Source organism: Vulpes vulpes, chromosome 10 (assembly GCF_048418805.1).
Source record: "Vulpes vulpes isolate BD-2025 chromosome 10, VulVul3, whole genome shotgun sequence".
In the NCBI taxonomy this organism is placed as follows: Eukaryota; Metazoa; Chordata; class Mammalia; order Carnivora; family Canidae; genus Vulpes; species Vulpes vulpes.
The window spans coordinates 82,273,265-82,301,102 of record NC_132789.1 but is presented as its reverse complement, the minus strand read 5'-3'; the positions used below and the strand labels follow the sequence as shown (position 1 = coordinate 82,301,102).

At 40.8% G+C, this 27,838-nt stretch overlaps 1 protein-coding gene across 2 annotated transcripts in view; it reads left to right on the top strand.

The window, feature by feature from the left end:
- The window catches only part of SLC10A7 (solute carrier family 10 member 7), a 241,172-nt gene extending 213,707 nt beyond the window's left edge, over positions 1-27,465 (top strand). Inside the window, exons 11-12 of one of the 2 annotated variants that reach the window (XR_011994971.1) lie at positions 22,611-24,797; positions 24,904-27,465. Coding sequence is in view for 1 of the 2 variants with exons in the window: in XM_026018166.2 (XP_025873951.1) it covers positions 22,611-22,756; positions 24,904-24,933 (176 nt within the window). In the remaining variant the exon portion in view is untranslated. The remainder of the gene's footprint in view (positions 1-22,610; positions 24,798-24,903) is intronic. The other variant, XM_026018166.2, reaches the window with a different exon arrangement.
- Positions 27,466-27,838: the final 373 nt, after the last annotated feature.

Sequence of the window (27,838 nt, the reverse complement as noted above, 5' to 3'; positions counted from 1 at the left end):
GATAACAGTCGATTAACCATATTTTGTACGTTATGTATATTATATACTGTGTTCTTACAATAAAGTAGGCTAGAGAAAAGAAAACGTGATTAAGAAAAGCATAAGGAAGAGAACATACAGTTACAGTACTGTACCGTGTTTATCGAAAAAAATATTTATGTATTAGTGGACCCATGTAGTTCAAACCCATGTTGTTCAAGGGTTAACTGTTTTGAATGTCTATACCTTGCAGTATTTTTGTTAGGCTTTCTTTGTAATATCATCCTATCGAAGTTGAGAGAGCTTTGGAAGCCACATTCCAATCCTAACTTTGTGACTCTGGACAAATTGCTTAACCTCCCTGAACCTTAGCTTTTCATTTGTAAAATGGAGCAGAATAATACTTACTTTATAAGGTTTATGAAGGTTAAAGATACAATGTGTTAAGTACCTAGCACAGCACTTGTACATAACAGGTAGTCAGTACAGGACAGAATGTGTGCAACAACTGCACAGGTGTAGATTGCTGTGGGCCACCTGCAGGAGTTGGTGTGCTTCCTGGCATACAGCACATAGTCTTTTAAGCAGAAGCAGTCTTTTAAGTAGTAGTTGTTATTAGTTCTCATTAGCTCTATTAGTTACAACTATGTTACCATTTCTAGGGCTCCAGTCCCCTGACCCCTCATCCTCTAGATATTTATGTAATAGGCCTGGTTTAATTTTTGACTTCAAAGAAATCATCTTGCACTTTATTTCCCACGTGGTGATGTCTAACGTTCCAAGTCTCCTCAAAAGTAAGGGGCTGTTACAAAGGTAGGGTGTCCAGAGGCGAGTGCTGCCAGATGCCTCAGATGTCCAGAGCCAGAGATCAAATGAGCCCATGTCCTCAGAATAGATGCTGAGCCATGGCCACACCAGATACAGTCCTGCATTTCTCCAACGGGCTTTTAAACCCCATACACTCCTAGGGGTTTGCTTTTGTCAGGAAAACCAAAATGGACATTTTGTCTCTCCACCATGTCCTTCTGTGCCGGAGCTGGCTGTTTTGAACAAAGAGCCTGCCCCAAGAAGCATACTGCAGCATGATCAGTAGTCTTCCCTAGTCTATAAGTAAAATGCCTACCCATTAGATCTTTTTTTTTTTTCTCTTTTTTATTTTTCTGAATCTCAAAGCTATAGTCTTCTGTTCCCAATGCTTTCTGAAACCTAATTTTCAGGCAAACAGGTGCTCTGAACACCAGTCAGAAGTAGCTGTTTTGCTAAAAAGGGTTGAGTCAATTTGACTTTTGTCTGCTTATACACTTTGTTTTTGCAGTGTTCTCTTGTGAAATAGACCCTTAGGTCCTCCGGTAAGGAGGACATCACGGTACAGAGGATGTGCTGTGACAGTAGCCTGAGCCACAGTCCACTATCTTAAGGGAAATTCTCACCTGCATGGAAATGAAAAAACATCCCACTAAGTGTGAAAAAATCATATTCCAGAAAGCGGGGTATGTATTTCAGAGAATATCACTCAGCGTTATACTGTCTCTCACCTCTGTATTTCACACAAAGGTGAAATACAGTAAATTATAATAGATCTATTTGGCATTTAGAAACTATAGTGACCCTTTTGAGGTCACTATCAAAATATCTTTCCTACTGTTTTTATACACACAGAACACACGCACGCACCTGCATATGACACCTCCAATAGAATACATTAAGTTAGCCTTAGGAGATACTATTCATTATTATATACAGTATTTGTATTTAAGAATAAATCATTGCAGGCTGAGTGGGCCCAGGTAACTAATGAACCAAAGATGAAAACTCTTGCTTGAGAATCCTTCTAAATATTCTCTTGTACCTACACTTCCAATTTATTTTATTGTTCTTGCCTTTGCCCCGTCTCAATCTCTTCAGTGTACTTGCCTCTACACAGATGCTGAATTTGATTCATTGCTTTTATTAGTGCATTTGCCATTGATTGATTAGTTCTTCGTATTAGTACTTTTTCTATTGATTGATTGCAGATGAAGTGACTATTTGACCTTTAATTATGAGGCTTCCTATTGAAAATGACATTGAGCTATGGCTTCACATAATCCATCTGGAAAGCCTGACATGATGCCATTCCCTGGAGTTCGTTCAGGAAGAAAGAGGAGGCCCGAAGGAAGCACTGAGCTATCACTGTGCTTCATCTAAAACAATACTACAGGGCTTGTTTGCTGCTCTCCCATAGTTTCAGCTCAGGGTTGGAGGTAATTTTATATTTTGTCAAGACGGCATCATTTGCTGTGGGTTGCCGTGAAAGCCACGAACTCTCCTAAATTCTTCTCTGAGAGTTTGATGCCAGTATTTGTATAATAATGACAAGGTATTTTACATAGCAGAGATTGAAGAACAGCTTGTAGCCTGGTTAACAATGGCTCAGTGCACAGTCAGTCAATAGATCTCATCAAGAGAGTAATTCGATCCAAGATACTCTGTGGAATTAGTATTTTACTTTTATTTTATTTATCTTTTTCTCTTGAGTATTCAGATCACTTTGCTTATCTAGAGTTTCAGTATATGTAAAAAAAAAAAAAAAAAAAAGTTCTCACAACGCCAAGAAAGAAAATGTTTCAGGATGTTTGAGATCCTTAAGTATATATTTATATTAGTTTTTCATGTTTTTAAACAGCACAATGAAAGCATGTACTCTCATAGCGTGTCAGCTGTTGGCAGTCGATTGTGAGACGCTCAGTCATTTCTTATTTCTAAGAGCATTTCGGAATTGAAGGAATGCTATTTAAATTTTAGAGTATTGTGATCAACACTATTACAGGTCCACTGTATGTCTTACCATTTCTAGACACTGCATACAAAGGTGAATCAAGGCAGGTATTCCCTCACATTGTTTATACTTCATTATGAGTCCAGGGTTGCAGTCACACAGCTGAACTGCGACAAGAAACTATTAAGCAACCATTCTATTAAAGCAAAAAGAATATAACTTTATGGCAAGGCACTGGGATTCTGGAAAGAGTGAAAAGAACACATACCTGATTTTAGCCCAGATTCAGGTTCCAATTCTCTCACCAAAAGCTGGAACAAATCATGTAACTGCTGTGGGCCTCAACTTCCTCATCTGTTAAGTGGGAAGATGGACAAGACAGCATGTGACATTCCTCCCAGGCTCAAGTTTCTGTGAGTCTGTGCTCAATGACTGATATTTCCATTCCTTAAGATAGCAGTTTCCCTGCCATCTATGAAAGAGAAAAGAGTTCGCAAACAATTCTGTAAGTGATGGTATAATACTACAGGGAAGGAAATACAGCTCTTGCTTCTTCTGAAAGAGGTTAAAGAAACAGAATCTGCAAAGGATCTTATTTTCAGTTTTACTTGGAAGCTATCTGAGAATGTGACAGGGCTACTTGCCACTTGGGCTGAAGAGATCACTTAATAACATCTGCATTCTTTTCTCAAGAGGAGATGGGATTGAACTACAGAAGTTTCTGTTTCTGTTGTTCTTTTCCCCTAAAACTTACCTGTGACTCTATTTGGTGTATAGAATTAAACTGCCCCATGACTGGGAAGCACTTTTTAAAACATTGAGCTGAGTAAATCATGTAACCTGAAAACCTTGACTATTAGGAGGTCAGTAATTATAGTGCTTACAAAGAGATGGAAAAATTTTACAGGCTTACCCCAGACCATATAACTAATGGAGACCAGATTCTCAGCCTCCCAACTTCCAGAACCGCACTGGGTAGTAAGATATGACAGCACTTTGAAGATCAAAAGGTGCTATACTGATTCCACATACTGTAAATGTGTGATCTTGGTGTGAGTTTGGAGTATTTTATTATTTAAAAAAGAAAATCACTTCTGATGACATTGCTAATTATAAAATAGTTTAAAAATACTCAGTATCTATCATTGTCCCCATAAGCACATATTTCCACATGGCCCAGTCATAAGCTGGTACTCATTCCTTCCACCTTCTTTAATAACAGTAAGTTATATTCTTCCCTCCCCTGTGCTCATCGGTTTGGTTTCTTAAGTTCCACATATGAGTGGAATCATATGGTATTTGTCTTTCTCTGACTGACTTATTTCACTCAGCCTTATACCCTCTAGCTCCCTCCACATCATTGCAAATGCAAGATTTCATTCTTTTCAATAGCTGACTAATATTCCTTTATATACATACCACATCCTGTCCATTCATCTGTCGATGGACATCTGGGCTCTTCCCACAGTTTGGCTGTTGTGGGCATTGCTGCATAAAAACTGGGGTGCAGATGCCCCTTCGCATCACTATATTTGTATCCTTTGGATAAATACCTACTAGTGCAGTTGCTGGGATATAGGACAATTTACTTTTAACTTTTTGAGGAATCTCCGTAGTGTTTTCTAGGTGATTGCACCAGTTTGCATTCCCATCACCAGAGTAAAACAGAGTGGGTGGCAAACCATAAGAGACTCTGAACTATAGGAAACAACCTGAGAGTTGCTGGAGGGGAGGTAGATGGAAGGATGGGGTGCCTGGGTGAAGGGCTTTAGGAGGACACATGATGTAATGAGCACTGGATGTTACATGCAACTGATGAATCACTAAATTCTAACCATGAAACTAGTAATAAACTATATATTAACTAAATTGAATTTGAATAAAAAATAAAAATAAATAAGATTTCAAGAGACATAATACCCCCCTCAAAAAAAGTTATATTCTACATTCTATTTAAACTGAGTCTTAATGAGCCAGCCCCTGCCTTTCATGAGGCATCACTGTCTCCACTCTTTTCTTGCAAACTAAGAGACATGGTGGTGTATGACAATAAACTGTTAAAGTGGAAATAAAAATCCAGAGTAGAGACGAAAAAATAGATGGTTGTGTTCAAGCAGTAGCCATAAATATATTTCTGTCCTGCAGTTTGCTGCTAGAGTAAAGGTTCCATAATGAAAGGCATTTTGGGGACCATTTGATAGATTCTTAAAGATGCCACTGAAATTATAGACAGTAGATTTTAGTACTATGCTAAATGAAAGTGAGGGAGTATCTGCCATTTTGTACCATTTTCTGATCCATATAAAGAAAGAAAGAAATGAAGTTCTCAAAGTGATACACTTGGGTTCCTCAGAGGTTTGTGAATTATTTTGTTTTGAGTTTTTGATTCTGAATTTGGTGTCTGAAAATCATTACTAGCATATCTAGACTTATATAATAAAAAAAAATTTAGGAAGTTCCCAGGTCCTAGGCAGCAAGTATGAAATTAAAGATAATAAAACCCCTGACCCTCAGGTACCATTAATCTCAAAGATATGCCAGGAGATGTTCATCTGGAAGATTAGCACCCTGATACCCCACATGCTTCTCCTTCTTCATGTTTCCTATGCCATAGATTGTCAAATGTATTTAACTACAACCTGCAGTTACAAATACATTTTATAGTGTGATCTAGGATGCATTGCCTGTCGTAAAAGGTTTACAAAATAATCTGCACTCTTACTTTATGTGATATACATTCCATATGTGATACATATTTGATACATTCCATATTCTATACAAGTGGTAGATAAAACCTATTAAATTGATGTGCAACTCATTAATGGGTCATAATCCAAAGTCTGAAAATTATTACCTTATACCTTCTTGGTGAGATTTTATCCTCTTCCTCAGATAGTTACCATGTAGGCTTTAGCTTCTACTGTCTTTTTTTATTTAAACTTTAACCCAAATTTCTGATACCATGTAGGAATCCAAGCTAAATCAAAACTCAGAACAATTCTTGATTTGTGGTTATAGGAGATCATCTGCATTTAGGTTTTATTAATACAGCTTATAGTAAAGAGTTTCTACACCTTTTTTAATTTATTTTTTAATTGTGTCTCTATTCATCATGTTTTCAATAGTAGTAGGAATAATGATAACAGCTAACAGTAATTGGGTACTTAATAGGCAAATACTGTGCTATGTGCTTGTTACATGAAGTAATTTACTTGAAAATAGCTTTGTGTTCATAGTGTGGCATCACATATGTATGTACTAGTTAGGGCCAGTTGCTCCAATGGAAAATTCTCACCCAAGTGTTCAGCTACTATTTTATCAGAAAGGAAATACTCCAGAGGCAGCTCCAACAAATGCTTTTGTTATCTATATCTTTCAACCAGAGATTTTTGCTAATCTGCATAATGCATTCTGAAATAGGTTTTTATTGATGAAATTACCAGCTTGTTACTTAGCATGATAAATGTAATGAATGAACTCTCACTGATATGTAGACTGCCTGAAAACTTTAGAGCTACTTCCTACTTTTTACAAAGAATCTAGTCAGTCCAGTGGCTCGAATATGAAATCCTCAGGTCTGTGCTGGAGGCTCATCCCTGCGTGGTTTTGTGCTCTGTTGCTATGAGTAGGACCTGTGGTTGCCTGAGGCTGACTGTAAGGATCACAGAATCCTGCTCTAGAATGTTGCTGTGTGTTCTTTGAGAGGACCTCATGCAAGGGGCTAGTGAGAGCACTTGAAAGGTCAGAATTGGAGCTTTGAGTGGACAGGATAGGTTGTTTAAACTGTGTTTGTGTGTGACTACTAATATGTGTTCAGTTAAAAATACCTGGGTAGGGGGATCCCTAGGTGGCTGAGCGGTTTGGCGCCTGCCTTTGGCCCAGGGCATGATCCTGGAGACCCGGGATCAAATCCCACGTTGGGCTCCCTGCGTGGAGCCTGCTTCTCCCTCTACCTGTGTCTCTGCCTCTTTCTCTCTCTGTGTCTCTCATGAATAAATAGATAAAATCTTTAAAAAATAAAAAATAAATAAAAATACCTGGGTATGTGGCAGCTTGCTTTCATTCAAACCTGCTAGCCAGCTTATGGGGGTGTAGCTCATCTTCACCTACCTTAAAATTCTTTCTTTGGCCACTACTCATTATCTGCCAGAAAGAATCAGAAACTTCTTCACGACAACCCTGGTATAGGTCACTTCCCAACAGTTCTTTACACACACCAGCTCACATTACTTTCACAATCACCCCATATAGGGAAAGTGAGGTTCCTAAGTGATAGGCAGCTTACCCGAGTCACATGACCCAGGTGGCAGAACCAGAACTCACACCAAGTCTGACTCTTAGCCACGTGCTGAACTGTGATGAGAGTTCTTCAGAAAGTTTTCTGCTCTAGTATCAGACCTGCGGCCCACTAGCAATACAAAATTTAGGCTAGATGATCTCTGGGGCCCTTCTTATTCTAACGTTATATAATTCTCTGATTTTGAAAGGTATTCAGCTTTAGAATCTTGAGCCTTTAGAGGGGTACCTTAAGATCAATATTTCTCCAAGGATGGCCTTCTAAATTACAGCAAGTCACTTCCTTTAAAGAAACAAAAAAGGAGATGAATTCATCTGATTCAGAATTTTTAAGAATAAGCCCCTAGGGTCCAATTTTTGAAATATACCAAAAAAATAGTATTATGCATCTGAAAGTTTAGAGCCACCATAATACATGCATCCAGAATCACCTCTTGGTTTCCAAAGATGGTGGCTCACCTGCCTAGGTCTTTAGGGACGCTTTTGACCTAGCAGAGCATTCAGGTAAGTTTTGTGTTAGTGCTTTTTAATGATAGTGAAAATTAGTTTGGGTCAACTTGGCTTGGTTGATTTGGAGTCTTGTTTTGTTTGTTTGTTTGTTTGTTTGTTTTTAACTTTAGTCTGGCTATGATGTGGATACTTTTTATCTCATTATTAGCCAAAAGGAGATACTTAGAACATAGATGCTCATGACATACTACAAAGTACCATTAAAAGATAAGCAATAAATTTTAAAAATAACTCCGTAGGCTTGGATTCTGATTTCTCGGAATCACTTACCTGGTTCCACAGCTTCAGTATGTGATATTGTGGTTATGTCTAGGAAGGATAAAAATTTGCTTCTGTTTCTCTAATCTATACCTATATTTGTGCCTGAACTTCAAAGGTCTTTTGAGTTCCCTTTGCATCAATCTGGTTAAACCACAGCATTTAGATGTGGAAGTATGCCAGTATTTCACAAGGCATAGCCTGATCAAAGGAAAGCCATTCATTTAGTGCCTACCCATCACCCTTAACAGTCACTCCGAAAGTGAAGCTTTCTTTCTTTAAGCTAAGAGTAAAGTTTAGGCATGTTTAAAATAATTTCAGCATGCCTGGTATTTGAAAGTTACCCTTATATAAGTCCTTTCATGAAAAGAAATATATAAAATCAGTGTAACTGATAGCATGGAAAGACTTTTAAAAAAAGAAAGAAAAGAAAGGCACCTGGGTGGCTCAGTTAGTTAAGCCTCCAACTCTTGATTTTGGCTCAGGTCATAATCTCAAGGTCCTGGGATCAAGCCCTGCATCAGGCTCCCTGCTCAGTGGGGAATCTGCTTCTCTCTCTCCCTCTGCCCCTCTTCCCCTGCTCATGCTTACTCTCTCTCTCTCTCTCTCTCTCTCTCTCTCTCTGAAATAAATAAATAAACCCTTTTTAAAAAGAATTAAATTAAAATTTAAAAAGAAAGAAAAGAAACACAAGATAGAATCTCTGCTTTCCAGAAGTCAGCACTCTGAAAGGAAAAGCAACCCAAACAGAACCGCAAGCACTTATCCATAAGCTGTAGACAGATGAAGGTTTTGGCAGCACCCTAGAGAGGAAGTCTCTTCCTGTGGCAATCCTCAGCAGTCACAAAAGCTTTAGGAATGCTTCAGACCTCACCCTGGATGATTTCAGTGGCAAGCCCCTTCCCTGTTCAGTCCTATAAACTACTGAAATCTGAGCCCCACAGTAGTCTCTCATAATGCTATTTCTAACCATAATCATAACAATAATCATAATCATTTTGGGGGTGCTGACTCTATGCCAGGTACCGAACTACGCACTTGACCAACACTGCCTCACTAAAACCTCCAACTCTCCTCCAAGACAGTTATTTTAACCTCATTTTAAACAGATATGGAAACTTAAAGGTATAAGGGTTAGATCACCTGATCATATAGCTGACAGGCAGCATGGTCAGGGTTTAAACCCAGGCCTCTGACATCAAAGACCAGGTCCTTGGGATCCCTGGGTGGCGCAGCGGTTTGGCGCCTGCCCTTGGCCCAGGGCGCGATCCTGGAGACCCGGGATCGAATCCCATGTCGGGCTCCCAGTGCATGGAGCCTGCTTCTCCCTCTGCCTGTGTCTCTGCCTCTCTCTCTCTCTCTGTGACTATCATAAATAAATAAAAATTTAAAAAAAAAAAAAAAAAAAAACAAAGACCAGGTCTTTCCATCACATCACCCAGACTTCTAGAAATATCTAAGAATGGTGTGTTAGCTGTCTGCCTCTCGTTTAGCCTCAGTGATGGGACCAGAGCAAGAAGGGCCAGTGTGTACCTGCACCAGCCTCATGGCAGCTGATCGTGGCTTGCAGGGGCACCCCGAAGTATGTACAAAATGCTTATCAAGCTGTAGGTCTCCAATATCAACTTTTAGTGCATCAAGTTAGTGCAGACTTTTAATTCCCGAGCTTCATATTTATTTCAAAGTAAAAACCACCCACCCACATAGTTAGAAGTAACTCTAAGGAGGTTAATGTCACACATTAATAATCAATAATGTACCCAAAGTCATATACACTCCATGCTTCTGAAAGGGAAATGCCACAAGAAATGAGGGGAACACAATTATGGTGTTCTGGAGCTTGTCCATTCTGATGAGGCCTTTGCACATCCAGGAGAGCTGACAGCAGCCCATCTCCCAGTACTTCCCACTAGCTCTACACTCGCTGTCAGTTGCAGAGGGGTTTGGTCTTTATTATTATTATTAATATTTAGAAAGCTTGCCCGTAGCAGTACTAAAATGTGCATCACAGAACAACAGTTGTTTACTGTGTTTGAAGTGAAGACTCTCACCCAGGAGATCTCATTCACTTGAAGTTCGTGTCTCTCAATCTCCACTTGCAAACAGAGACCTGTGAATAACAATTGTCATTTCAGAGGTGCATCTCTCCAATTATTTATTTGGTCGTGTCTCTTCCCAGAAGTTCCCTTAATTGAATCAGACACTATAAACCAGTGTGCATGTATCTATTGACAGCCAGCTCTGTGCCTCTTTACAGCAAAGAACAAACAAGCCCGCAGCTGCAAAACAAGGGGGACACCCACCACTTCCTTGTCCCCCTCTACAGCCCCATCCAAACAACTCCAGCCAGAAATTAAAGTTAGCTGCCCACTTTTTTAATGCCATGGGGTACTCGGTAGGTTTTTGACAAGTTACTGTGGGGGCAAGAGGAGATATAAAATTGGACACAATTCAAAAGCTTTCTGAGCCCCAGGAAGCCGGCTCTTTGGAATGTCATCTCCCCTGAAGCTAAGCACAGTAATGATGGCATGGCAGTGCCACTTCCCAGACCTGCCTTCGCTGCATGTTTGCTCTATGTAGTGGTACTCTCAGTACTATAACTAGTGTATCTAGTACTAGTGCTCTAGTACTACTAGAACAAACTTTCTACGTATTAATAAAAAACAAACCCTTCCGCACTGACAGTGGAAAACCAGACAGAAACCACTGGTGCTGATGAAAAGGTGCTTTTAAAACACAATTTACTTGATCCATTCATTTGCTCACCAAGTGTTTATTTAGTGCTTACTTGTATGACAGGCCCCGTTCCAGGGACAGCAGTGAACAAAGGACAGAAAAGTTCTTGCCTTATCTAGCTCCCTTACCAGCAGGATTAAACAGACAAACACTTAAACATGTAACTATCCGGTGATGATAAATGTCATACAGAAAGAGAATCATTATATGGGAAGGGGAATAGGGAGAATGGGAGACTAGGAGTACCAGAGTGGAGGTGGGAAACTTTTAGACTTAAAGGGGGCATTGGATCAAAGTCCAGGAAGAACCAGGGAGTGAGCCATGTGGGCATCTAAGGCAAGGAGACTCCAAGTGAAGGGGACGGTGAGGGCAAAGGACCTGAGGCAACAGCGTGGTAGGCCAGCTGGAGGACAAGGAAAAGGCCAGTATTTGGAGAGGGCAGTGAGGAAGGGAGAGGCTGTAGGAGCCATGGCACAAGGTAGTGGGAGAGGGGTGAGTGGTACTGTAAAAGGCTTGTTGGCCATTATAAGGACTAAACCTTTCACTCAGAATGAGGGGATGCCACTGGAAGGTTTTGAGTAGGCTAGTGACAAGATCCAACTTGCACTATGAAAGGACCCCTATGGGGCAACCCCGGTGGCACAGCGGTTTAGCACCGCCTGCAGCCCGGGGTGTGATCCTGGAGATGTGGGACTCAGTCCCGCAACGGGCTTCCTGCATGGAGCCTGCTTCTCCCTCTGCCTGTGTCTCTGCCTCTCTCTCTCTCTCTCTCTCTCTCTCAATAAATTTTTTTTAAATCTTTAAAGAAGAAGAAGAAGAAGAAGAAGAAAGGACCCCTATGGCTGCTGTGTTAAATAAAAGCCTGGGGTTGGATGGGCAGAAAGAAGGGGACAGCCCATGAGGAAAGAAAGACCAGTTAAGAAGCTTTACTCCAGACAAGAGTTTAGGGTCAAAGTGGTAAGAGTAGTGGAAGTGGTATTGGATCCTGGACGTAATTCTGAACACAGAGCTTACATGACTTCCTGATAAACTGGATATGCTTTCCTGGTAAACTGGGGAATTCAAGATATTCCAGGGCGTTTGGCCTGAGGAGCTGGAAGACTGGAATTGCCACTTACTGGATTAGGGAAGGTGGCAAAGGAACAGATTTTGGTGGTAGAAGGGGGATGCGGGGAAGTGTCAACAGTTCTGTTTTGAACATGTTAAGTTTGACATGTCTTCTCAATATCCACTGGAGAGTTGGCCTTGTGAGTCTAGAATTTTCATCATATAGAGGTTATTTTAAGTTCGCAGGACTGGATGAGATCACTAAGGAGGATGGAGATGGAGGAAAAAGGCACTCTGAGGACTGAGGATGAGATCACTAAGGAGGATGGAAATGGAGGAAAAAGGCACTCTGAGGACTGAGCCTTCAGGCACGTCAGAGGTTAGAGAGGATGTGAAGTTATTTTGATAATAAAATGATATGAAATTCTAAATCAGCCAGACATATTGACATCCAAACTTGCAGGCCTGTATTCTTCTCCTGCCTCACAAGGCTAAAGTGAACACTGAATCAGAAAAGTCAATGTGAAGACACTTTGAAACCCTAAGGAGCGGGCTCTCATGTATATGCGGTGCCTACCCCGTGCCAGGCACTGTGTCAGGCACATACGTGCCTTATTATCTCAGGTAAGCTTCATGACAGCCCTGCTGTTATTAATCCCAACATCCAAAGTAGAAAACTCTGCTTCCGTGAGGTCAGATAACTCACCCCAGTTCACACTATGAGTAAACAGCAGAAACAGCACAGGAGACCATCTGTCTACCTCCAGAATCTTCTAGAGTCCTCTTGCTCCCCCTTCTTACCAGAGCTGGCTTCTCAGCCCAGCTCACATTAGAATCACCTGAGAGCCAGCCATCCAAGAACCATGATGCCCAGACCCCTCCCCATTGCCATTAAGTTGGAATCTCTCAGGATAGATCCAGGCATCAGACATCCTAAAAGCCACTCAGGTGATTCTGACGTGTAGCTGGGTCTGAGACATTAGCCTGCTTTCTGTGTTGGTGTACGTTTATGCCCTCCTGTGTTCCAGCAAGACTGCAACACAGGATGCTATCTACTCATTTGTTGATGAAAGTGGCCACTTGTTTGTACTGACTTGTGAAAATCCACAGTTCGCTTAAATAGGTGAAGTACTCAGAGGTTAAGAAAAACTGAAGGGATTAGGAAAACATCATTGTGTCCAGAAATGGCTCCCAGGGCTTTCTCAATTCCTTCCTCTGCCTACAAACCTTCTAAATGAGACTGTAACTCCCCAATTTTTGTATCATTCAGAATAAATAAAGGGCGGGAGGGGGCTGGTAGGACATCACCTAGCCAAGTTAAACCACAGAAACCCGAGCTGACCTTTTTAAAACATGAATTTAGGGGGTCTAGGAGGCTCAGTTGGTTGAGTGTCCAACTTGTGATTTCAGCTCAGATTATGATCTCATGGGTCGTGAGATCAAGCCCTGCATCGGGGTCCACACTCAGCAGAGAGTTGGCTTGAGATTCTCTCTCTCTCTCTCTCTCTCCTGCGGCTCTTCCCCTCTGCGTGCTCTATCTCAAGTAAAGAAATCTTTAAAAAAATAAAATAAAACAGATGGATTTAAGGATAAATAGTGCTGATTTCTAATTCCTAAAGCAAAACTGCCTCATTCTTTTGTGTCAGGAGACATCTCTTCTGAGGTTTGATGTACATCATAAACGTGGTACCATCAAGACAGAAATTACCACCAGAGGGTGATTAATGGCCATGTTGACAAAACCAAAAATGTATATTAAAAAAACACTGTACAGTTGTGTCACAGCTTACTCACATTTACCACTTAATTAAGACGTGGAAGCCTTCTGGAAGTGCCACTATCTGCTATTAAGAGGATTATCAGTGCAGAATTTGAGGAGCACCAAGTTTAGAGGGTGGGAGTGGTGCACATGTCCCATCCATCAGCTTCTTTTTGCCTTGGACTTAAAAGGTTTGAGTGTTTTTCTTCATTTATGTACAAACACATTTAAAAACTTCTATAACACTAAACAAGGCTTTCCAGAGCCAGAGTTCAGTGAATTCTGTTCTGAACCAGGGGCCAGTTCTGTATTGATGATTGTGTTAAATATATTCTGATGACCTTGTGTTATTTTTGTCCTATGAAAGCCTCCACCTATTTTTGATGTTTCCTAGAAAAAGAAAAAAAGTAATCTCAGTGTACTTCCTGCCCACCTTGTCTCCATAAATCCAGTGACCCCTCCTGGAAGACACAGCTAGCATTTGAATGAAGGCTCTGTGGCTCAGTTCTTTAATTCATTCTTGAATTCCCTGCTTGCTAATTACCCCTACAACGCTGTCAGACAGGTGAAGGTGTACCTAATCTTCTGAGGCAGAAACCTTCAATTGGTAGAGTTAAATGTTTCATTGTCAGCATCTGGTGAGCCAGCTCAGGCCATTCATTAAACGTCTTTTCCAATCAGAACGTACCTGTTTCAAAACAGAAATAACACCAGCTGCTCATTTTGGTCTTTTCTTGCATCTTTATTTACATAAAACTTTCAGCAAAGTGATGGGCTTACAGCCCAGGTAACTGAAGACTAAAACACCATCTTTTATTTTCCTAATGGGCCACAAATGGTCATAAACCACGTTTTATTTGAAGCTAGTAAAAGGCCAACCCCATAAGCACCTTTGTTGAAAGGAGAACCTCTCTGTTCCTTTCAGATTTTTTCTTGCGTAAATATTATCTTTCTTGGTTTCACTCTCTGTTTTCAGTGTCATTATTATCAAGCATCTCTTGTGTCTGGGGTCCCTAAGCACTCTGACGAATTAGCATTTCAGGCATTGCAGGCACACAGCCCTGGTTGAAGGCCACAGATGCTGGAGCCAGTCTGTATGCACATCCCAGCTTCCTCTGGTCACTAGCTGTGCCTGGCCTTGGGGAAATTGGTACCTACTGCTACCTCAAGTTTCTCATCTGAGAAGTGGAGATAAGAATGGAAGCTTTAGGGATGCCTGGGTGGCTCAGTCGGTGAAGTGTCGGCCTTCATGATCCCAGGGTCCTGGGATTGAGCCCCCCCCCGCCAGTCTTGGGTTCCATGCTCAGCAGGAAGGCTGCTTCTCCCTGTCCCTCTGCCCCTCACCCCTGCTTGTGCCCTCTTGCTCAAACTCTGTCTCACACTCTCAAATAAATAAATAAAATCTTAAAAAAAAAAAAAAAAGAATGGACGCTTTACTCACAGTGTAGACCTGAGGAGCGAATGAATTTATGTTTTGCACACTCTCCAAATGGAAGCCCCGTATAACTATCATATTCCACAATCTGACCCCCAGGAAGCCCCATGTAACTATCATCCTCTACGATCTGACCCCCAGGAAGCCCCATGTAACTGTCTTCCACGATCTGCATTCTGCCCTCACCAACATTCAAATGAAGAGCAGAAACACCCATGAAGTCATGTGTGGCTTCTGAAGTTCCATTTCCTAAAGCTTTTGGTCCCTTCCTCCTAATAATGGCCTTGGACATGTAGTTTGTCACCTTACACTTGTTCACTGCCTGCTCTTCCGGGTCTTATTCTCCCTTTTGGATAAAAAATACATATTTTTTTGAGATCTGCTGAAAGATAAATCTCTCAAGAAAGTTTTACATTAGAAAAGAAATCTGATATTTAAGGCCTTCTGCTGGACTGTAGAGGGGCGAGCGGTCAGAGAGCAGCATGAGCTCCTGAGAGGAGAGCAGAGGGGGTGTTGAGGCCAGTTTGTGAGGCATGTTTGCTGACATCTCCTCTGTGGATCTTGAAGTCCCCATGCTGTCTCCGGAGATAACCAGTGTGACAGTTTTCGGGCTTCTGAGGTTAGAAATTAAAATTCCGTTTGTATCTGTTAAATTGGTGCAAGATTATCGTGTTTCTCTGCCAGAGGTCTAGCCAAGGGGGTTTGTCAGAGATCCCGAAACTGCCATTGTTGCCTTTGTATTCAGCAGTTTGGAAATGCTCAACATCTCTGTAGGTTCCATGAACCCCACACTGGGCACTGGGGAAACTGCTAGAGAGCTCATATTTGCGCATATTATTCTATTGTACCTCATTTTGGATGACTCTTTATACAAAAAGGACAAAAAATGTTTTCTACTGTGTCTTGTAAAGCAGCAATAGAGTTTCTGATGCTGTGGTTGAGCCATATCAAAGATAATATGGCACGAGATTCCAGTTAAAATGGAATGACACGAAAAGAACAGGAAAGCGAGCAAAATGTAAATCATTGGCAAGAGTAAGGCAGCATAGTCCGCATATTAAAATACCTTGGAGAGTTTGAGCAAAAGACCAGTTATTTAGATGGGAGTGAATGAGAGCAGATCACAGGATCTGTGACATCCTGTCCCCCTTCCTGAGGGAATCTGCAGGAAGTTGACTTGCCAGCCTTTGGAACATACCAGAATGGGTTTGGGAGGAGTCCTAGAATAGCCAGGATTATAAGCAGAATGTCATTCTGGGGGCTGTGCAGACTAAATAGCTCCTGCTCCAAAAGGCCATTCCTTGGGGTAGCTCTTAACTGATCCAACAGACCTCTGAATGAGAGCAAGCCAAGCCATACCCATCCATCTAGAAGTAGGTGGCTTTTCTTTTTACCCTCACTAAAAGACAAACAAAAATCAGAATAACCCAGGTGTTCACTGAACCCATTTGCCTAACCACTGTGTTCCTAGACAGCCATACTGCATCCTCTCACTGCCACGTGCCGTGATGTTGTTATTGGGTGGACTTCACTCTTTACCTAGATTTGGCATGGAATTCTCTATCTTCTCTCTCTGTTAAGTGAGCAAGAGCATACACTCATTGAAGGCCTTGGGCAGGGGACGGTTACCCATGAATACACTGTTCCTAGAAGAGTGTCTAATGCATAATGGATGAACTTACTACTTACAAGACTCTGTGTATTATTTCACTTAGTGCTTATGTTTAAAAAAAAAATCCTACAAAGTAAGTACACTTTATAGATGTGAAAACTGAGGTTTAATAATTTGCCCAACCAAGGTCACACAGGTGGTAATTGGTAGACCTGGGCCTAACCCTGGGCTCTTTTGACTCCTGTGTCTGTGTCAGGTTTCTTTTTCTTTTTTTTTTTTTTTCCCTATGTCAGGCTTCTTGACTGCTACACTGACCTGCCTCTTGTAGGCGACTGGATATAATAGATTATGAATTCCTGCATGAAAATGACAGCTATATTACTAAAAATTAGCATGCTTTAGGTTATCCTAAGTGAAAGCCTTTTCTAACCAAATTCTAAAACCGTTGTTATACTTTATCCTGGCATCATGTTGTGCTCTAGAAATGGCATGTAATCGCTCCTTTGTTTGGTAATTGAGATAAATTAGTGGCAGTGAGTTTGACTTTCTGTGACTATTTGTTTCAAAAGAGAAAGACTGTGTGTGTGTGTGTGTGTGTGTGTGTGTGTGTGTGTGTGTGTGTGAAGCAGACTGAGACTGGCACTTAATGATGCTGGAGAAGAGTGTCTCTGTTCCTCAAACAGCGACTGCCTTCCTGGATTATGTTATGATTGGGGAGACCATCTATCCCAATGACTTTTAAAGGCAAACATGGTCTTTTCTGGGAGAGTCACTGAGGAAGAGCTAAAATCCAAATAACAATGTGTGGGACATTTAGATAGTAAACTTATGGATGTTTCTAACTAAGAACAGACTAAACAAAAGCGAGAGATCACCATGACAACTGAGGAGAGGAGCAACTGGATTCCAGATTTGCCAGCAGCTCTCTCCAAAACTCAATGAGAAGTCTGAGAAAGCCTTTAAATGGAAAAGAAGTCCTGTGAATTCAGGCGAATGAACCCCTGAAAGACAGGAAATGATCCAGGTGATTGGAATAGACGTGATCTTAGCTATGTGGGCGTGTGAGTATAGTATCAGACTTCAAAGGACTCAGTGTTTTTCAGTATATTTCCTCTCCTTTTCCACACTTCAGTACTCCTTTCAAATTCTGTTCCTCGGTCAGTCCAGTTTCTTTCCTTCCTGCCACAGCAAATATATTTTATCTCAGGAAATACGGTCCTCTCCCCAAGAGGTGTGTGGAGGCTTTCTCTCTGCAATCTAGCAGAGCAACTAGTGTTTGTTCTGAATCCTGGGCTTTTTAAATAGGAAACATTACATTAGTACTGATTCTTAAATAATCAGTCATTTCTTAGGTAGCAGTCCTGTGCTTAAATACTGCAGGAGATTAAAGAAAAATGTAATAATTTTTCCTATGTTCAGGGGAAAAGAAAACCTACCCCAAAGAAAATAATGGCAGCATGAGCAAATGCTACAGTACCTGATGCCAGGAGGAAGAGCAACTTCTTTCCTCAAAAGAGGAGGAAATCAGTAGAGAGGCCACCTTCAGGGTAGAGATAGAAAGCTGAGCCTGAATGAACCCACAGGATTTAGGCACATAGGGAGAAAGGGCAAAATCAGGCTCAGCTTTTACAAAGACAGGGAAGTGCTAGACCTGAGCCAGTGACAGCAGTTGGCAATGGAAAGTTTGGTTTAATGGAGTTGGCACAGCTCAATGATTAAAAGTAAATACGCTGAGATCCAATTCCGCCTCTACTGAAACGCATGATGCATGGTGTCAGGCAGTCACTTCACTGCCCTAAACCCCGGTCTCCTTGGGCTTCAATGGGAAAATCGCCCCTACTTCACAGGGCTGTTGTGAGGATTAAATGAGATAATGCAGGCAAAGCACTTAGCATGCAGTAAGCACTTACAAAATGGTGGCAGTAGGCACTGTTCTTTACTGAAGTCGAATAGATAGAGAATGTGATGAATGGGCACTGGAAAGTCATTGTAATTCTTGAGCAGGGTAGTGGCTTTAATTAATGTGGGTTTGGGGAAGATTAATCTGCCCGTGGTTTGGAGGATTGATGAAGGAAGAGTCCGAAAACGGGGTTGTGTCAGGAGGCCGTAAGAGTCATCTTGGCTCAATTTTATGAGGCACTGAATTAGGCAGGTGGAAGTGAAAGCTAAGGGGGACAGGAAGTGGCAGATGGAGGAAAGAACCTACAGAACTCAGTGACTTGATCAAGGGGTAAGGGGACAAATGGAATTCATCAAAGATAATCCCCAAACTCTGAGTCCTAGAAACTGGGTGAGCCAGTGACAGAAGGGGTTACACCCGCTATGTTATCACTCATCCCTCTGATGGCAGAAAGCTGAAGTATCAGGGCAAGAGCTACGAGCAGGTGAGCAGCAGGAGGGCAGGGACCTTGGCAATGCTACTGACCTTATATTCCTAGCAAAGAGAACAGTGCCTCCCCTACGGCAGAGGCCCAAAAGGTGATTTTTTATTTATTTTTATTTATTTATTCATGAGAAACACAGAGAAAGGCAGGGACACAAGCAGAGGGAGAAGCAGGCTTCATGCAAGGAGCCCGATGTGGGACTCGAACCCGGGAATCCGGGATCACACCCTGAGCCAAAGGCAGGGGTTCAACTGCTGAGCCACTCAGGCATCCCTCAAAAGGTGATTTTTAATAAAACAGATGGATGGATGGATGGATGGATGGATGGATGGATGGATGGTGAAAACATGGTGTACCCACAAGTGAACTAAACAGTGATGTGAAGTAGATAGTTTTTATATTACAAACAATAAACCAGCCTTCAGCCTTTGGTGTGGGTTAAATAAAAGTCCATATTTTAAAAAATAAAAAATAAATAAATAAATAAAAGTCCGTATTTAATCTAGTAAGAAAAATGTTTCTCAAGGAAAAATCAAAAACTGTCCATCCAATAGAAAGTACAAACTCTTACAACTTGAACGTTGATACAAAGGGAATTTTCTAATTCAGAGAACATAAAATAAACATATTTAAAATAGGGAGAGAAAAAAAACTTGTTCTTGTACGTATTGTTTTATCCTTTCCGTCCTGGGTATAGGATAAAAGAAACTCCTTACTTGCTTGTTAGAAGAAGAAAGCTCTCACTTGAAGTTCCTACTTGGCAGATGTCAGTTGAAAGCTCTGCTTATGGAATATGCTGCAGTGTCAAACTCTGTTGGATAATTTTTGACGAATGTGTCATGTGTGACATGGAAATATGGCATGCTGTACATTACTGATTTCCCAAGTGTTTGGAGCAGGTAGTAATGTGCTGGGAAAGTGCTCTTTATCTATCCACACAGTGTACTTGTGGAGCAATGGGGAAATGCTTTTGGTGGAAATTACTTTAGTCAGAAAAAGAATCCATTTACAATATGCGCCTTCTAACATCTTTCAGACAATGCATTGTATTAAAGAGGCATTTTTTGATTAATGTTTTATAAACATTTTTCAGCATGACAGCTTAAAGCCCCTGTAAAATTGTAAATGCGTGCATAGTGTTCACTTCCATAAAGTCAAATGCCATCTCATAAAGTCTAGTTGGATCCTGTCAACCATGGTGACACAGAATCAGTACCTGGGAGCATTAAAATTAATTTGCTTCATTTATATTACTGCAGTGATAGCAAGATGAAAAGAGTCCTATATTTAAATTTTACTTTAAAAAGAAAACTCTTTCTAGTAAGTTTGTTTGCTTTTTTAAATTATTGCCATTTTTTCTCCTACTTAAAGAATGTAGTAAAAGCGGAGTGATAGTCTGCACAGTAAATTTAGGACGGGATCTGGAAAAATACAGATCCCTTCATTTGACACCCTCCTTTTGAGCACCTACTGTCTGCTCAAGATGAAGAAGAAGTAGCGGGTGTTAGTAAGTGCAGTGAGCACTGGGCTGGAACGTGTCACAGGTTGGGAAGCATAGAATAGAAAGGGCCTGATGGCCAGCATGGGACCTTGAGGATGGCATCCCAGAGGAGGCGACCTAAGAGCTGAGGGCCAGAGGAGTGGGTGAAGCAAGACGCAGGTGGTAGGCCTTCTAGGCCAGAGGAGCTCGTGTGCAAAGGCCTAGTAGCCACACAGCACTACAGAGGGAGGGTTGGGGAGGAAGCACTGCGGGAGGAGAAGGAAGAAGCAGGAGACATGGGGGAGGGAGGCCAGACAGGAGGGTCCTCATGCACCACACTTAGAAGTCACCCCTGGGCCATAGGCTCCTGAGGGTTTGACATAATCCGATTTTGTGCTCACTCTGGCCACAGAGCGGTACATAGCTGCGACAGGACCAACCCAAAGTCAGAGAGACTGGTGTGGAGACTGTGTGGGAAAGCAGGTGAGAGCCGACCGCCCTGAAGGAAGCTTATGGGGGGGAGGTATGAGGGTCACAGGGGTGCCCAAGAAGCCACTTCATGCAGGGTCAGGTCACATTCTGCTCCTGGCACGCCTCGCCTTTTACAGAGCAGTTCATCAGGTCCGGGAGTGCCGACTGAAGGAATGAATAATCCAGCTGTTGATCAAGTGAGTGAGGGGAATGAGAAGTGGCGCATGACATAAGCTTCTGGAATAAGAGCTACCGCTGGTTTTCTGACTGGACTTGAAGATCACATTTTGCCAGATTCACTGTCTTGCAGCCAGTTTTTTGCTCAAAAAAACTTCAGGGCTGGGTCAGCTCGCTGAAGAATGACGCAGAGCCCAAGGTTTTGCCAGGAAAGGCTCGAGTGATGCAGCCCAGCAGCCATGGTCCCCAAACTTTGCGTCGGAAACTCTCGTTCTCGTCATTTACAGGGACAGATACCTCTGTATTTCCATCATTTGTTCCCTCCAGCCCCACTTTGAATCTGCCCTCATCCTCCCACTCCTGAGCATCATCCCTTTGGGCCAAATCGCCTTTCCTGCAAACAGGAGGAGAACGATCAGGTCTTCTTTTCTCATCACAATAACTTCCCTGGATCATAGTACCAGATGCTGCTTTTCGCCTGTCAACTGATTAAGTATATTACTTTTTTTAAAAAAGCTCTTTTGTTTGTTATATTAGAAGACAGAAAGTGCAAAAATCTAAACGCGTACTTTCGAAGCTTTGAGAGGGAGATTGGGGACGAGTTAAGTGTTTTCAGTTTACGGCAGTGATTTGTGAGGCTATGAAAAAGAAAGCGGCTATGAAATACATTTTTGCATAAAGGTTTGAAATTTATTAGAAGGTAAAAATAATTGAAAAAGCAGAGCTTTCCTCAGTGGGTTATAATAAAAAGTTATTTATGTGCCATCATGGTGCATGTTTAGGAGCTTGGGTCCTTTTCAGAGGCTGTTCTCAAAGAAACAGGAAGGGAGCTAAGCTATCAAAGCTTATCCACTGGAAAAGCTGACAAACAGACACAGTAATTCTGACAACTGGGCCGTATTAAAACAATTGGTAATAAGAGTCAAATTGCCAGTGTCTGATTTCTGTTATAAAAGCTTAATAGGAAAAAAAATAAAAATAAAAAAATAAATAAAAGCTTAATAGGTATACACTATAGGCAGCTGTTTATAAAATCTGCAGACCTTGCCCTTGGTATAATAGACTCAGGAAGTAGTATTCATTTACCTGAGTTCCACTAAGACCCTCCCTGGAGGGTTTAAACATTCAGCACCAATCTTAGAATTCACCTGCCGTATACAGTATACCGCTTTGAGATCGTTGGCCGAAAGAGAAGGTACGAAGCCTTTATTAATGTTCATTTAGTGAAAGTGCCCTCCCACTTATAATGGTGCATATCATATATTATCTTACCGTGTCCTTTTGACTGTCAAAAGTGAACTTTGGGACTTTGAAGTGGTGCCAGGCAGGCCTCCCTAAAGACGAGCAGACTGTTTCCCTGCTAAGCAAGAAAAGATCCATTTTGAATCTCCTCGTTTCTCCTATTTTTCATCTTTCTGAGAAGCAGCTCTTCTCTCTCCTCCTTGGTAGACAGGCTGCTAATTTTCAGGGAGAATTATTGGTGCCTTTCAACACTGACCACCTTTTCAGCTTTAACTGGTTCTAGGTAGAACTTAGAGTTTTATGTAGTGAAAGGAAGATGCGAAGATGTGATGACTCTGTTGAGACGTTCCCTGTGAATACATTCAGAAGGAAAGATAGTGCAGAGTTCCAGTTTTAATGGAGAGTGTCTGTAGTTTGATGACAAACGGAATTTGCCTCCAGGTTTTCTGTCTTCTTTGTTCATCAGGGATTCCAATGCTGAAGATTGTGTTTGCAGGCCATGAGCACCTCTCCCTGATATCCGTGCCCTTGCTCATATACCACCCAGTCCAGATCCTTCTGGGAAGTGTGTTGGTGCCAACGATAAAGTCTTGGATGGTGTCGAGGCAAAAGGTGAGACTCTGGAAAGATCCCAGTTGAATGCAAATCAAATTGAAATACTATTTCTGCATCTTAGCTGTTCATATACTTTAACTTTTGCTAGCATATTCTGATGTTCTTAACTAATCACAATAATAATGATGCATAGATCCATTTCTTGAGAAGGAGGACTGAGGGAGGGTTACATGTTTTGTATTGTTGTAAAAGTACAACTATACTCAAAATGCAGTTTTAAAAAGCTTTTTTTAAAAAATCTGCTTGTATTGCAGGGCATATTGCAATGGGGTAGGGGTGAATATGCTTAAAATATCTGTATCCCTCCTCTCAGATGTACACTTTCTTTCCCCCACCCCATCTTTCATGTGTCCTGACTTCACATGCCTCTGTAAATATGATAGCACCTGGCTTTATCTAAAATGTCGAGTTTATTTTTAACTTCCCAGACACCTAATAACTTCTTTCCACAGCAAAACTATGTATTTGAACATTTAAAAAAATTAATTAGCAAAGGAGCCCACACGATGTCAGTTTCACCACACTTAGCTTGGAGTCTTGTAACTTATTTGATATCTATAGATTTGACTTCCTAAACTATCAGCCAAAACAAAATTAGGATGATTCATACAAAGCTTAGATGCTGCGTATACCATCTAGGTACCCGTAGGGCTGGCTCCTTCCCAGCAGCTCAGACCTTCTAAGACTTCTCGGAGCCTATACACAAGGTGGCAGCTGTTATGTAGGAAAAAGAGACAGCCAATGGCAGGGGAGTGCCCTAGGTTCCCAAAAATGGAATAGATACACTACCCCTATTGAGCTCTGTGTGTGCCAAGCACATCCCAGTTGTTACTTGGTTCAGAGTGTGGACCTTGAGCCAGCCTGTGGCTCAAGGTGACCTTGGGCCACCTCCTCTCTGGATGACCTTGTCCACATTGTTTCATTTCTAGGTACCTCAGCTTCTGCCACTCTGAGACTAATGATAATATCTGCTCTTTAGAGTTCCAGAGGATTCTATGGCAGGTATTTGATAAAAGCTAGCTCCTATAATTATTATTGTCATTGCTGTTCATTACTATCTACAACACTGCTTCTAGCAAGCTCTGCTGTTGCCATTGTGCAGCTTAAGAAGGAGGCTCAGGGAGTCAAGCAACTTGGCCAAGGTTATATCGGTGGGTTAGTCAGTTCTAGAGTGAGGACTAGAACCCTGGTCTATTTGACCCCCAGAATCCTTCCCTGATACCACATGGACATTCTAGACAGAAATACAGCATTGTTTTAAAACAATGAAAAGGAGTACCCTAGGTCGGTCCCCAGTATCCTACCTGAAAAAGTTACCTTACCCAGCACCTTCATTTATTTTGTCACTTACCAGAATGCTGGCAGTTACCACCATTCCTTACCAGGTACGGCTCTGGGCTCCAGCCCACCCACTCAAGAGTTGGTAGAGGAGCCATTTAGTGCCTTTTTATTTCTATTACTATTTATCCCTTTTGAAAAGTTCCATTTATATTTCTCAGTATATATGTGCACTGCTGGTCAGATTTTATACACATAAATTGTGACAAAGAATGAAGAAAATTATCTGAAAATCCTAATATTCTGTCAAAAATACACAGTCTTAGTGAACAACAAATTAAACAGATGAAATTTTCCTCTAAATGTTTCGGTGCTCTGGGATTTATCCTACAGAGTAACAGAAGCATTTCCAAAGGGAGGCTAAATTGGACAATGCTGTTCATTATTATCCTTTCACACAGAAACCACTCCAAACCAGAGAGGTGTTGGCTACCTGAAAATAATCCAGACGTAGAATGTTTGCCCATCTCATTTGACCACAAAATAAATACAAACTGTCAATCATGAGGGTATCCATGAATATCTCTTCTGCTTTACAAATAATACTGACTGAGACTCATGGCCACCATCCAGTATACAGTGAGATGATATGAATAGCCAGGTCAGGCTGGAGGAAGTCCGCCAGCCAGTGAAGATCTGCCAGCAGGTGAATCTGTGTGTGGATCCAGAGTTTGGATCATTGGTTATGTAATGCTATCAGGTGAGCTTCGTCTTCCTTCTAATAGCATAAATTATCTGGTGTTAATTGATGCTTTCATTTTGTTCATACTGTCCAACTCTGAACGTCATGTTGTCCTTTCTTGTAGGGAGTAAAGTTGACGAGGCCAACAGTATAACAAAGGAGGCACCCTTTATGCAGCAATGTATATATGTACAGGATTGTACATACCAACAGTTCTGAAGACTTGTACTTGTGAATGTTGCTTCGATGCATATTTTATTTTTTTACACAAAAATATGATATAACAGTTTAAGTGCCTTAAAATGTATTTGACAGGAGCGTTATTTCCAAAACCTACTTTGTTGGGTTACTGCCAGGGGTGGTACTGTATTTTGGAGTGGTTTGAATTTTTTTTTTTTTTTAACCGACACAGGAAACCGTGATCGTGACAAAAAGCAGACATGCTTTCCTCGTACCACCTTTGGTGCAGTACAACTCTATACTAGTTACTGTGCTGTTTGAAATGAGGTCACACCATCAGGAAAAATGCCCTTCTGATGACAGTGAAAACTTCCAAAGTCTTATTCATGAATACTTTGATTTACTGTGTGATTCTTTGTTTCTACATCTGTGACATGCCTCTTCCTTATCAACTCAGCAGGGGTCATAGATTGAATAGATGCTGAAAGGCATAAGTTATCTGCATTTCTTGACATCGTTTTTTTTAGACATTCCTTCAAATAGTTTCCACACAGAAATTCCTCAGTCCCATTATAAGAGATTGTGGTGTTATATGTCTTAAATTTATTATAAGCTGCTTCAAAGAAAGAGCCTGATGTTTGAGTTATAAGGAAGTGAAGTTTTGAGGTAAACTACAGGACTTGGTATTCAGGATTTTTAAAATTATAGTTCATGTATTTTCCCTTTTTCTGCCATGATTTCTTTCTTACCTGTTTTCCAGCATACTTGCAAACTCGTAAGCACCAAATGTGAGACATAAAAACATTACAGTTCGTTTGAGAACAGCAACAATTAATGATGGATTATATTCACATTCCACAACGGAGACCAAAATTTTTTCTTGTTGCACAGATGTCTGAGCACAAATTGCCCCTTTTAGCCAGAAGCAGCCTGTTTCATCCTTGAATTAAACACACTTAAGGCACTTGAGACAAGTTATTAATGAAAATTTCCTTGGCAGATTTGACAAATGTTTGCAGCAATTTTTCAAAATTAAATCATATTGTTCTTATGAATAAATAAAAATATAAAGGTCATGGACACAAACAAATGTTACATATACACATTCTGTCTAACCAGATGGAAAGAAAAATGGGCACAGAAAATGCAAAACCATCCATTCACCAAAATATCAAATAAAATGAGTCCCCAGTTGGGCACCAGCTTTCAAAGGAATATTCAACGTGTGCTTCTACTGTGGCTGGACAACCTTGCACTGGACCCAAAGAGAGAATAAAGCGATATGTAGAATTAGAGGACACTTTTCCCGTTTCCTGCACAGCATTCCGCACGGCCTTTCTTGATTTGACAGACGGTATTGGAATCCTGGGTCACACTGAGGCTGACTCTGTCCTCAGCAGCTCTGTTGTTATTTGGTCAGCGACAAAAAAAATCATTCCTTAGGAATTACAAATAATACTGACTGAGGGCTATCAGTAATGTGAATTTATATTATTGTCACTACCAGGTCTCATGTCGTGTTACTTCTGACCATTTCAATATTACTGAACCTCATAAATTTCACAAGAGTTATTCTCAGTGTAAATTTTAAGGCTAGCGCCAGACTCTGCAAAAATCTGTGATGAACAGGCAGTTTGTCAAGAATTTCACCTATGTTTGAAATTCCAGTAATTTTGCTTGGTACTTTTGATGCTCACAAATGGAGCACAGAAAGGTTTTTTTCACATTTTGTTCCTACAAGCTTCTTTGAATTTCAGAGGAAATGGGATTATTTGTCCATCTGTCTGAGCTATAAAAATCTTTCTCCCTAGCATTAGAATACTGATTTTTTTTCTCCCCAACTTATCTACCTCTATTGTCTAACACCTACAATAGGTGTGATTATGGGATAAGGTTCAACTGAAAATGCTATAACATTTTATTTTTTGCTTTAAATGATGTGTTTTGTTTCAAATATCTCTACATAGTGCATTTTGGTGGCTTTAGTGATACGCTTATGCCTATTTCTTTTTTTACACAAATACTATGGCATATTTTTCCATAAAGAATAAAAAATAAAATCAAAATTTATTTGTAATTCAGCTTATTGGGATCTAATTTTTCACCTCAAAATATTTTATTATGTGTTATGCACTGTCAGGCTATCCATGTATGCATTTTTTTGTCTAAATGTATTTATGAAGGAAATACATTAGAGTGGTGATATTTATGTTTACTCATTTTTCCACCAGGATTATTTTTACATGGTTGTTATGAAATTTGATTTTTTTAATGGATGATAATGTTAATCTTTCCATGTGTTCTTTTCTAAGTTTTAAATTTTGTATTTTTCAAAAATTCTTCCCTATTCTGTTTAAAACTAACACACCTCTGGCTAATGTTCAGTGTTTGTTTATGCTAAATACCAAATTTTTACAAAAGGATTGGTGACATAATAAAATGGATTATTTATGATGAATGGAAGATGGTAATACTTCTCTGATTAAAAAAAAAGATGTTTCAGAAATCACAAGAGAACCTGTGGCTTATTTTTAACCTGATTTCACATGCACTCATAATGCCTCCAAAGTCTCACTAGATTTCTCCTGATTCATTTCAGTACTATTCTATCATCTGTGGTTAAATACACATAAGCTTCATAATCTTATAGGTGTCCGTATCATCAGTACCCCCACTGTGGCATCACGTTAAAATCCAAAATTAGCCCTTGCTTTTTTGTTAGAGTTGTTTTCTCTGCAGCAGGGTTGAGAACCAAAAGAGAAACCGTACCCAATAGTAGGCACCAGACTTAAGTGATCTGAATGTTAGGCACCCTTGTCATATTTTCTAGGGCTATAATGATGAAGCCTTAAAACATCCTTTCCAAACACAGTGTTTCT